This window comes from Mus caroli, chromosome 14 (assembly GCF_900094665.2).
Source record: "Mus caroli chromosome 14, CAROLI_EIJ_v1.1, whole genome shotgun sequence".
Classification (NCBI taxonomy): domain Eukaryota; kingdom Metazoa; phylum Chordata; class Mammalia; order Rodentia; family Muridae; genus Mus; species Mus caroli.
Genome location: NC_034583.1, coordinates 112,898,026 through 112,910,810, shown reverse-complemented (window position 1 = coordinate 112,910,810; position 12,785 = coordinate 112,898,026). Strand labels below are relative to the sequence as shown.

At 34.9% G+C, this 12,785-nt stretch overlaps 2 protein-coding genes across 7 annotated transcripts in view; one reads left to right on the top strand and one right to left on the bottom strand.

Moving 5' to 3' along the window:
* Fgf14 (fibroblast growth factor 14) overlaps positions 1–11,261 on the top strand; it is a 637,724-nt gene extending 626,463 nt beyond the window's left edge. For all 6 annotated transcript variants that reach the window (XM_029468877.1, XM_021181486.2, XM_029468880.1 and 3 more), the window contains 2 exons: positions 1,244–1,442; positions 4,669–11,261. In XM_029468877.1, the coding sequence (XP_029324737.1) occupies positions 1,244–1,442; positions 4,669–4,805 (336 nt within the window). In that variant the 3' untranslated portion in view covers positions 4,806–11,261. The remainder of the gene's footprint in view (positions 1–1,243; positions 1,443–4,668) is intronic.
* Itgbl1 (integrin subunit beta like 1) overlaps positions 11,102–12,785 on the bottom strand; it is a 238,356-nt gene continuing 236,672 nt past the window's right edge. Inside the window, exon 11 of the mRNA XM_021181852.2 lies at positions 11,102–11,902. Coding sequence (XP_021037511.1) covers positions 11,811–11,902 — 92 coding nt within the window. The 3' untranslated portion in view covers positions 11,102–11,810. The remainder of the gene's footprint in view (positions 11,903–12,785) is intronic.

Here is a 12,785-nt window from a genome sequence, read left to right as displayed (position 1 = left end):
TCACCAATGTACTGAACGTAAGGAATGAGCAGTACACAGAAATGCCAGATTCAAATCCATTGTTTTTAACCAAAAGAAATAAAGATGGTTTATTCTACAGTCTTCACAAAAAAGGGACTTTAAAGTTCTATTTAATTGGATGCTGTCAGAAATACTTGTAAGCTGTATTGCTGTGCATTCTTATAGATAAGCATGAAATAATATTTATTTCAAATAAATTTCACAAATATGTAAAATCATCTGTGAAATATGTGTGATATTTATAATAATACTAAAGCTATGTGCTGTTCACTGTTAATGAAGATGATGGCAAGAGCTTAAATCTGTTTAACACACTGTACTCTCCAAATTGTAGGGTGGTTTTTAGTCAGGGCAGAGTTTTGCTGTTGATCTTCAAGAGTTTCAATAGGGTTCAAAAACCATGAAATTTGGTAATTATTTCCAGCTTCTATCAGCTAATATGATGTCTGGCCCTAGATCGTCACACTCCAATAACTCCTTGCCATCTCATTATCATAACTTTAGTTTGAAGTTTCAGTTCCTCAGTAGTATAAATTTGTCACTCTATAACACTAATCTACTTACAACTACAACTAATGTTACTTATTGTAACAGCTGTTTACTTACTGTTACAATGTTGCAAAGTTATTTGGTGAAAATAATGTAAAACATATTGTATCTTAAATAGCTTTGTAAACTTTATGGGGAATAGATAATGCTACAGTCATGTGGTTAGTGGTTAGATAGTGATTGAATTGGGCTTTGATTAAGTGAAAGTACGGTATGGTTCATTTTTCTTTGGGTTTTTATGATTTGATACAGGATCTTGCTATGTAGGTGTTGCTGTCATGTGTCATTGTGCTCCGACTGTCTTCAAACCCACAGCAATCCTCCTGCCTCATCTTTCTGAATGTTCAAATTACAAGCATGAGCTACCATGCCTGGCTTACATTTTTTATTTCCTTACTAGAGGAGATACAACCTTGCATATATATATATATATATATATATATATATATATATATATATACATATATATATATATAATTTCTACCAATTATGGACTCTCCAAATTCCTTTGTTATTGAAAATTATGTATAGAGAGCTTCTGCATGCAGGAGGACTCAGTTCCCTTTACCCCTAGTATGAGGGTTGGCTCCTCAGAGAAATCCATGCAGACCAAGTGAACACTGGAATCTTCTGCTTACTACTTTAACTCTCTTCTCTTCTTTTCTCCCAATAGGAACTTTTTACCCCTGAATGCAAGTTTAAAGAGTCTGTTTTTGAAAACTATTATGTAATCTACTCATCCATGCTGTACAGGCAACAGGAGTCTGGCCGAGCCTGGTTTTTGGGATTAAATAAGGAAGGGCAAGTTATGAAAGGAAACAGAGTAAAGAAAACCAAACCAGCAGCTCATTTTCTACCCAAGCCATTGGAAGGTGAGTATATCACATGCATCATCCTCTTGAGTGCTGCTGCAGACTTTAATTTTCACATAGATACGTCTGGCATCGCCTCAGGAACCTTCCAGAGACGGATATAAATGTTCTTTATTGGAGTGGTGTTCACACAGATTTCTCCTTATGCTGCTTTGCTAAGCTTCATGGGGTCACCACGTGCAGGTTTGTGGTAGAACATGTGCTTAACATATGTAGGAGCAAGGATTTTCAGTTCTGTGCATCAAAGTGGGGGTGAATATTTCCCTTCTATATACTTGACTGTCTGTATATGCTGTCTGCATGTGTACATGTGTGCATGTGTGTGTGTGTGTGCTTGTGTATGTGTATGTGTAGCAGAAAACTTTCAATGTCACAAATCCTCATTATCCCAAATGCTCTAAGTACTTCATGACTTTCGATTATTTGAGAAATAAAAATCTATGTTCTTATGAATATATAATGATAAATATATAAGAAATTATTTTCACATGGAACTTAAAGAATTGGCTTATTTTCAGAATATCTAGGTAAAGTTTCTTTTGAATTATTATAATTCTTGCAGATAACCCTTAAAGAACTCTATAAAGTCCCATGCTACATAAATAATTTTCCTTTTATTAAATTATTTCCCTGCACTAAAGGAACTTACCTACTTTCAACTCTAAATAATAGCTCCTTTACATTTATTTTGATCAAATCCTAAGGCACAGGCTACCATGCTCTATCAATTAATTAGAAAAATATAAACATATGTACCTTGATCATTAATGATTCTGCCAAAGGGCTATTTACTATTATTTATGTTAAAATTTAGAGCTGAAAAAATTGACCTTAAGTCTATTCCAAAGTTTTCTGAAGAAGTGAAATGGAGAAAATAGCAGAGCCAGCAAGCAAGCTTATAGAGGTGGCCCAGGTTCCTGGGATAAAAGAAAAGGCCACCAGGTCCCTCTTGAGACTGACATGGTACTAGCAGGGATTTCTTGGAGGTGTAGCCAGCCTATCTATCGAACATTTCAGTTTTTGTTTCAGGCTTGATGCTTTGGTATTACCTCCAACCACTGGGCAGACCCCAGCCTTGCTCCTGTAGGTAGGTCAGGTTGGAGACGTATAATAAATATCATGAAGGCCATAGAAAACATCAGAGATTCTCCCACTGTGGTATAAACAGTTTAATCACAAATAAATCCTATTTCTTGGTATTCTAGCTCTAAGCTGAACTGTTGTGTGAGTATGATGTGTACATATAAAGAGAGAAAAGTGCTATTTTATCATGTTTTAAAATAATACCTGGACAGAGGTACTCTAACCAAAACAAAGTGGTGTGCTTTATTCTTTTAAAACACTACTTCTGAAAAACAATGCTTAACAGTGAAGATTATTAGAGGGATATGAATTTCAAACTTTACAAGCCCCACTAGGGTATAAATTACACATCTGAGAGCTTTAGGACAAGTAGAGATATTTCCACAGGACCATTGCTTCTGGATACTCTGGGCAGTCACATCTCCCACTCAGCTTTATTTCATATGTGATGTTAGTCAAAGCTTTGATACTATTGGGTCCTGATTTGAATGGGAGTGAGAGACTGGAGGTGCTTCCAGAATGAAGACTGTCTTTTTTCTTTTTCTTTTTAAGCTAAAAATAGATTTTCAATACAATATATTCTAATTGCTGTTTCCCTTCCACCAACTCCCCCCATATAGTCCCCACTTTCCTACCCACACATATCCACACCACTTCTTTCTCTCTAGCCTAAGAAAAGAAACAGTCATTTAAAATAATAAAATTATATAAAATAATATTAACCAAAATAGGAAACAAACAAACATTAAAAAAACAAAGTCAAAGAAAGAGCTCAAGATATACATACAGACGCAGAGACCCACACATTTACACAACACCAATCCCATAAAAACACAATACCACATATACATACACATACACATATACACACGGACCTGTAAGGAAACAAAACAACCAAAAGCCTAAAGTCTTGAAAATGTATTATGAGTCAAAGAACCTCTCATAAATACCACTGAGTTCATTTTGTTTGCCATCTACTGCTGAGCATGGGGCTAGGCCTTTAGAGTAGTTTGTATAGCCAGTGAGACTTGACTGGTGAAAACAAATTTTTTATTTATGAAGGGTTATCAATTGGACACAACTTCCTGGGTTAGAGATTGGCAACTTTTACATACTTTTCAAGTCATTTAGCTCAGTGTACATTTACTTTTGTAAGTATGCTAAGACAACCCATGAGATACATTGATGCAGATGCAAGATCCCTTTACAGCACTTGTGGAATTGATCCTAGGGTCTTTTCTGAAACTTCTAAGCTTTCAAAACCCAAGCAGCTTGCTGGGCAGTTCAGATATAATTATATTTCTGGTGGCAAATGACTTTATGTCAACTAGTTTTTCCAAATGTTAGATACTCTTAAATACTCTTTCCCAGGATTCTGTAAAAGTATTTTCTAAAAATGTGACATGAAGCATGGCACTCATGTCACCAGGCACAAGTCAGCCAGTTCCTCAAATTTTTCTCAGGCAGTAGTCTCAGCTGCAGTTACTGTTTTATACCTGAATCCTACTAACCATTTGATTTTTTAAATAATGAATCAAAAGTAGATATAAATATAAATGCACACAGTTGCTTTCAGTTTTGTAAAGGACTTTACTATGATAGTGGGAACGGAATAGAAACAATTCTTCATAGAAGGCTCTGGATTTAGCAAAAGGAAGCCTTTATTACTAATGCTGTGTGTAGCTTTCGAGAGGAACCCAGCATGACCGTATGTCTTTTAAACCACTGGAGAGAAAAATAGCTTAGTGTTCTCAGGTGAAAATAGAATTAAGTCAAATGCTTTTCCTCCTGGAGAGAAACACGTGCACACATGCTCATGCATGGTTAAATATTATGTGTACTTTGTTGCTTTATAGGTCTACAAGGAGGCCATAGCTTTTATTTAAACTTTCCTAGACAAAAATCTAAGTACATGTATATGCACGTATTTCATTGTATAAATTAGAGAATGCATTGAAAATGATGTCTTAACTTAGGGACTGGGAATGACTGCCTTAAAGCTGCTGTCCTGTTATCAATGGGATTGAGTTCATTCTCAGAAAACAGACATAGACTGGCTGAGGTTTGTGCAAAAGGTGATGTGCTATTCTTGCATGGTAACCACAAACCTCTTCTTTTCATCTGCCTTTCTTTACATTCCTAGTTGCCATGTACCGAGAACCATCCTTGCATGATGTTGGTGAAACAGTCCCGAAAGCTGGGGTGACACCAAGCAAAAGTACAAGTGCATCTGCAATAATGAATGGAGGCAAACCAGTCAACAAGTGCAAGACCACATAGCCAGATCCTCAGGTGTCCTGACTTACTTGTCCCGAGCACAGTGGAGTGATTTATCCTTACTAGACATTCCTGCTCCTGTGGCGGAAAAGCCCCAGCAAGCAAGCTGACGCTTGTCTTATGCTGTCTCAGACCTCCTTCGTTGCAAGTGGATAAATCTCAACCTGTGGTCCCCCTACACCAAGAAGACACCTGGACAAACCAGCTAAACTCAGACCATGGAATGCCCTACCAGATATGGAATGCCTTTTTAATATCTTTTCTGTGACTGTGACACTTCATGTGAATGACATACTTCACAAGTACACTCAATACCTTGCCTGCTGACAGCTACCCATAATCCTTTTTGAGTCCTGTTTCAGCGAAATCCATGTGTTTAAGTTCAATTTTGTAGCACACAAATAATATTGAGTAATTTCTAGTTAGATGCTGTAAACCTGTGCTATCATGGATTTCTCTTCTTTCCATTTTTACAGGGCTGCTCGCTCCACTGTCTGTGACCTTTAGCAGGGATTGTGTTGCTCTGAATCTTAAATGTTGCAGTTGGTTTGCTTAGGAGAACAATTAGGGAATCAGGAAGCCTTCTAAACCTATTACTACAAATAGTATCTATAAAGATTAAGATTGTTGTCTTTGGCTCACATTATTGATTAAACACACATATATGTTCTGTCTAGTAGGAGATGCTGTGCTCCCGAGGTAGGCATGGCCTGGGTGGAACAAGGGTCAAACACAATCCATGGAAAGCTCTCTATGATAGGTGTTTGGCATTCCCTCTTAGTTTCTTTATGTGTGTGTGTTTTATACATATCACAAGCTTACTGGTAATGGTAACATTTGCCTTGCCCAGCGAGCAAGACCCACTTAGTTTTTGAGAAAGTGGGTCCAAAGAATTCTGTAGGCCTTGTAGGCCTGATTAAGGTTCATTTTATTTTCATCAATTAATCCTCACTATTGGGAAAAAAGAATAAAAACCCAAATCATTACAACTATAAGAAATATGCTACCTAAATCCATTTCCGGCCGACTCCTTCCTATTTTTAATGAAGATAACTCAGTGCCACACCTGATTTGGGCTGCATTCCAGTTATCCTCATCCTCAGCCAAGCATGGGCAAGGCGGCTGTTGTGTTCTTTCCTGCAGCAGCAATGCACACGTTAGTATAAATTAGACTTTAATATTTTTGGTATTTAATGACAAGCTTTAAAACTGGATGTATTAGGGGTTTTGTTTGCTCTTTTATTTTGGGTTTTGATTGGTTTGGTTTGGTTTTGTTTGTTTTGTTTTTGTTTTGTTTTTAGCTCAGCATGGGGCCTGGTATCCTTGATGTCAGCAGTACATACCTCTAACTCAGCTATGTTAGGCCCAACAGGCTGGTTAGAACTGATTTGTCAAGATTTCAGAATACAGTTTGTTGAGTACCCTAAATAAAACTAAAGACAACCCAACATACTCCAGCAATTGGGGTTTGGGCATTTGATTTATTTAATTTTGTTTTATTGCTTTAATTTCATTTTGAATTGAATTCTGTAGAACTCAAAGTTTAGGGATACTTAGAAAGGTTGTGAATTGCTGGAGATGCACCTTAAAGGTTTCGTGCAAAGTGTTCAATAACAGATATAAAAAGCTTCAAAATGTTTAGTACTAAATTGTTTGGAAAAATATTTGTTAACTGTATGTACACTTAATAAAATTCCATGTTTTCTTCTCAGAAGAATTCATTGAGACCAAACTGAACCTCTTTTATAAGAAACAACTGATGTAGGATCAATGTACTGGCCTCTTGTTATTTCCATGTGGCAGGATGATCCACTTGCCATTGTCCCCATCTACACTGTACTTACTGGGAAATTATTTTCTCCTTGTTTTCACGAATCTCCATGACAGCCTTTGCCCAGCGTAGAAAAATTTTGGCCTGCTTAGCTAATTAAAGATTCAGTATAAATTTAAGTGTTTATGCTCATTTCATGTTCATATTAGATTCCATTTTGATAAATAAACATTAGCAAAATCTTTGAGTAGATTTATTGTCAATAATGCTAAATTGAAAATAAAACAAAATGACCCCTTTGACCACTCCTGATTTGGTGTTATGCATAACTAGATAAAACTCATTAGCTGATTATTTAGGGAAGACATAGATTCATAGTATGTGGTGAAATATGAATAACTTGTACTTTCTATTAGTTGGGTTTGTAGACACAGCTTATACCCTCCACATGCACACACATCCCAAACCAACCTATCTTTCTGTTGATAATCAACACTACCTGAGATTTCTGTTCTCAAGACCTACTTAGTGGTTAAAATTGAGGCAAGATTTATTTTTGTAAATGCCTAAGATTTATGTTAGTGTTTCCTTCTGTTTTGTTTCCCAAGAGTTGTCTTTAAAAGCATTTATTACTGTAAGTAGGTATTCAAGTGTTTTATTCTAATATATGTTTAGACACATTAGTAGTGGGGTCCTTGTTATCTTTGATTTAGTTAGAACATTTCCTTTGTGTCTGGTCTCACCTGTTGCATGGGAAGAGGAAAGCACCAAATGATCTGCATGTACTAGGACTCATGTATCCAGAAGTGCTGGTATGTATTATTCAATTTACATACAGAGAGATTGTCTGTATTGTACAATTTGTGTTTCTTATCATTTGTTGTGTTCATAGCTATGACATATCAGATCAAATACTTATATGAAGGCATATGGAAACCATAAAATAATTTTGTGTAACAAAATAGCATTGTATCACCCCAAATATAGAGAACGCTCATGTAAATAAGTTGATAAACTCAATTTTCCCCTTTACCATGCCAAAGAAAATTTTAGCTCCTTGATGATACCTCTCTTGCTATTTTTCTGGAACAAGGTCATCATTCCTTCCCTCAGAAATTCAGTTTGCTACCATTAAATGCAATCTGTCATCACTGATGTTCTGTATAGTAAATCTGATGGAACACATTTGTATTTATAGACTGTGTGTTTTATATCTTCCTGTATGTATGTTCATTGTACCAAGTCTATAGAAGACCCATTCCTTCTGCATGCATATCTGATAGGGGAGGGTTAGTTCTGTCACCTTTTTTATGGTACCTGATTGCTTTGCTTATCCATCAACAGTGCTCAATGTTCATCCTCTGCATAATTCAAGTAACTCCATTTTTGTTTTCAAATAAGTTTAGTTCCTGAAAATTTTTACTACTTTCCTTGGAAATAATTGTGAAAGACACACAGTTTGTTCTGTGTGAAGAGCAAAAGGAATTGAGCACTTTCCCTATTATTTTGGAGAATGTGGAGTCTTGCTTTAAGTGTTTGCTTGTTCTGGGTACTTTGGGTGAGGACTAGATCAATAATGGACACTACAACTTTTTCTCTAGTGTTTCTAGTTATGAGCTTTTTAGAAAGTAAGCAAAATGTATCATATCTGACCATTTAATTAATGATTCAACTACTAAACCATCTTTTTTTTTTCTCTCTCTCTAGAGTGACCAATATCAGATTTGGTTCTTTAAACAAAAACTAACACAACAACAACCACAAATCTTTTGTTGTTCCTTAAAGTGAAAATGTATTACTTTGTTAATTTTTTTCCAAACATCACACGTATAATATGTGTTTGATATTTCTCAATGATGGTTAGTGAGACTAAACTGACTAAGGTTCAAATTAGAAGAAACAGAAAATAGTGGGAAATGACTTTCTATTTTATTTTAGGAAAATATTATATTCTAGGGAAACAATTAGGCCAAATTTCTAAATATTTTCTGGAGCACAGGCTTAGTCAAATCCAGAATGTAAATTGTGTTGTTCTGGATTCAAAGACATAGGTAATTAAGAGTTTTACAAAGTGAAACACAAGACTGAAGTGTCTGGAATACTGAGTAGCTTTCAGAAAAGTTGTGACAGTTGAGCTTGTAAATTAAGACTACACTGTATTTTTTTTTTCTTGTTCTAGGTTCTCATTTAGTATAATTCTGACATTTACTGGGTGAGCTGATAGAGATAAGTTACTTATTCTCTGGTGCTGCTAGACTCCAGATGAACTCAGGATTCCTGAAAGGAACAATGGTTCTCTTCCTAAATTTAGAACTTTTGTCCCCTGGAGGAATTCTTCAGTTATGATTTGCTAAATAAGCATGGCGAAGATCATCAAAATTGGTGAACTTAATGTCTCCTTTTCAATTATCATGTATCCCAGTGTAATTTTTGAAAACCACAAGTAAGCCAAAGAGATTTGTTTATTTTCTTCTACTCATTATGAATTTGTCCTTGCTTGGCATTCTCAAAAAAGGTAGTTTCTATCTTGGAGTCAAAGTATAGAAACATTTAGATAGGAGATAGGTTATATTCTTGCCTATCACCATGTGCTTTAGATTTGGTTTGATTTCTTCCTCTTCCTCCTCCTCTTCTTCCTCTCCCTCCTCCTCCTCCTCCTTCATCATCATCTTCTTCTTCTTTATCTCCTTCTTCTCTTCTTCCTCACTTTCCTCCTCCTCTTCCTCCTTTTACTATAAAAGTGTGTGAAATCTATCACTTCTTTATAGGTAAACTGATGTTGGCATGGCTAGGGCCAAATACAGATAGACAAACAGACACACAAATATTAGCAAATAAAATTAACTTTTTTTTTTTTAAAAAGTCTGTTTTCCAAGAAAAAGAACTGATTAGAATTTAAGTTACGGAGGCAAATACTACAGCTTTCTTCCATAGTCTATAACAATGTACCCCAGAACATGGTGACCTACAACATATTTTCATGTTGTCCAAAATTCAAGACATAGCACACTTTATTCTTCATGAAAGAAGTCATTTTTCCAATGTCTTAAACTCTATTCTGAGAACCCCTAAATGGTCAGGGTATTGCAACACTTTTTTCTTATGAAAATATACGAAAGGAACACATACTTTTATGATAGATGCTATTTATAGAAATGATAAAAACTAGAGAGGAAAATATAACAATAAAAAAGATGTGCTCAATGAAAAAGGCCATAAGGAACTGAAAGTAATTCCAGGGAAGCAAAGTCTGGCAAACTACCACACATAGCTGTGATTAAAGCCAGCCCACAAGCTGTTTATGTATGGCCTAAGAGTTCAGGGTAGATTTTATTTCTTTGTTACAGTTTTAAAATATTATACATGAAAAAAAGATTCTCTCTCAGTGGTTTCTCTAATAGGCATTATCCAGATTTTTATAGAAGGCTGAGTCCTATAGTAAGAAAAGCTGAAGGCCATTGTACCATGATGGGAAGGTTAGTTACTCTTAATGCTTGGAAGTCACCCACCACATCATCAGAACTGGTATTGAATTATTATAATTGGTTTTTTCCTGGTTTAAAATCTATTTAGAGAGATGGAAAATATAGAGAAAAAAAGAATGAAATCACACTTACTATACCTTAATAACTTATATTTCCCTCATTTTATAAAACTGACATTGATTACCAGCTCAGTAAGTAATAGATATACGACCAGTATGTCTGGGTCCCCTAATCTCAGGATGGAGGCAACAATTTTATAAATATATTAAGTTCTGAGAACCTTATTATAAAACCAGCACCAGTGACCCTTCAAATACTTCTCGGTATTTAGTTTTTAAGTAACACAGTAGACATGTGTTTTCTTTACATTTGGAGACTTGACTGATAAAGTCCAAGCCATGATTCTAAAATATTTACATTATTAATATAAAATTTGCAAGTAAAAATTTCATCTTAAAACAAAACAGAAATGATTTTGCTATGTTATTTTGGATTTTACAAATAATTCACATTTAGGGAAAAGGTATTTTTTTAGCTCTAAATAATGGTTGATTCAACTATGTGTATAAGTAGATCTAACTGTATATATGCAAGAGAACCCCAAATATTGTACATTTTCATAATTCAATGTGAATTTCATACAGAGCAAAATTTCACCAGAAAATAAACATTTTGTTCGTATCATTGAGTGAATATTTGTAATTTTGATTTAAACCATTTCTAGAATTTTAAGGTCCACTTCTGAACTTGTAAAATCAATGTCATCCTTTGGACTCCACCATTTCTTTGAAGAAAAGAGAGCCATTAAAGGGAAATGAATGCAGTATGAAGACCCTCATGTTTCCTAACTAGACACTGTCTTCTTCAGAGGATAAATTACATGAAATAATTTAAGTATGAAAAATCAGATTTATTGTACATGTAACCCATGTCTAGTCTTAAAAACAAGATCTACTAGTTCTTGGGATCTAAAGTGGTTAGTCCAATTTATTCTTTTCTGCTGTGTTTGTTTTCCGTGAGTAAATAGATATTGACACAGAATATAAACAACTTATGTCATTATTTATTAAAATGTCAAATTGTGCATTTATCATTTCTTCCTGTAAGAGATTCTTGTGAATTTAGAGCCCTTGTGATCTGGGAAGCGCCCAACCCATCATCACACCTCGTATGTGTCTGTCATAATCATCCCATATACAAATTCAGAGTCATATGAAATCCTGGAAAAATCTGACTGGTTGGTTTATGTGAGAATAAATATTATCCTTATATTCTGATACAGTGTTTCTGGTGTTGGGATGTGGAGTACTAAATACCATGTGATTTAGCATTTTTCTACTACATCTTGGTAAACATTGGATGTCAGAAATTACTTTGTTGTAAGGGCCTTTCTATTTTCTTTAGGGTGGTCAGCATTGTCTGTGGTCACTACAGACATATCCCCATAACACAAATTCTCCTACCTACCAAGTCTGAAAACCAAATTCTCTGTAGACATTGCCAAATGTCTTAGGGGTTGCAAAATTGCCCTCTTCATTTGTGAAACACTGATGTTAATTATGGGAGAACAATTCTTTATGGTGTAACTTATATCAGTTTACTAAAGTTGTTTGAATTGAAGACCCATGCTTCACTTGGGCAGTCAGAAATAGAGAAACACACAAAAGTCTATCCTAGTGCTGTGTAGTATGCTTTCCTCTGAATTTCTAAAATGGCCTAGAAATTAGAATCCAGTTGTCTCCCATGGGATGATTAAGGATATTCGGTACCAAGCCAGATTTCACATGCATTTCCATTCCATCCATCCCAGCATTCACAGTTTCCACAGCTACAGATTCCATTCCCTGCAATAAAATAAACACAGAAATCATGATTATGATCAGAATACACCATTAGAATATATAACTATGAACCATATCTGTTCATGAGGAAACCATTTATCCTCCCTAAAGTGTCTAAACATCTTTAAGATAGTCAATAGCATCTCTTTGATTCCATAATTTATTAATTGAACAGTGCCTACCTTTCATAACTCAGCTGGGCTCCCATATCACAGTTCTATCTTCTGTTAGTAGGCAAACCATGTATGACTTACAAATAAACATTGAAAAGCATAAAGCCCCTTCATATTAAATTAGGCAGGCCTGAGAGCTGGAAGAAATCCTTGTCTAGTAATTTAATGTCATGCAAAAATAATCATATTTAACCAAACTAAAAATGTTTGATTACAAAAATATTTTGTGCTACTGAGATTTTTACCAATGGTATATTGAATCAGCTAGAAATATAATAAGTGGGCATACATTTTATAATTAAAATATTAACTTCAGGAGAACACATACATAATTATTTAACTTAGTTCAATATTATTTATGGCCAATTATTAGAACTCAACAAATTAGGTTTGATGGCCATTACACAGTTAAATATTTAGTATACTCTGTTGTTATCTCTCATCCCTTCCCCACACACATTCATACATATATCCAGTTTTCTAAAAACAGCCAATACACCAACTTGTAGCATGTGAATACTGCTTTAAATAATACCCCTTCCCTGTCTGGACCATATTAAAATGAAATGGTTGTCAACAGACTTCTGTATTTGTATAATTGTCTTTGTGTAAGTTTATGTAACAGGTTATTTTGTGAAATTTTTCCAACAGTCATACAATCTGGCTTCATCCCTTTGCATTTTTCTAGGGAAAATGTTATTTTGTATTTACAG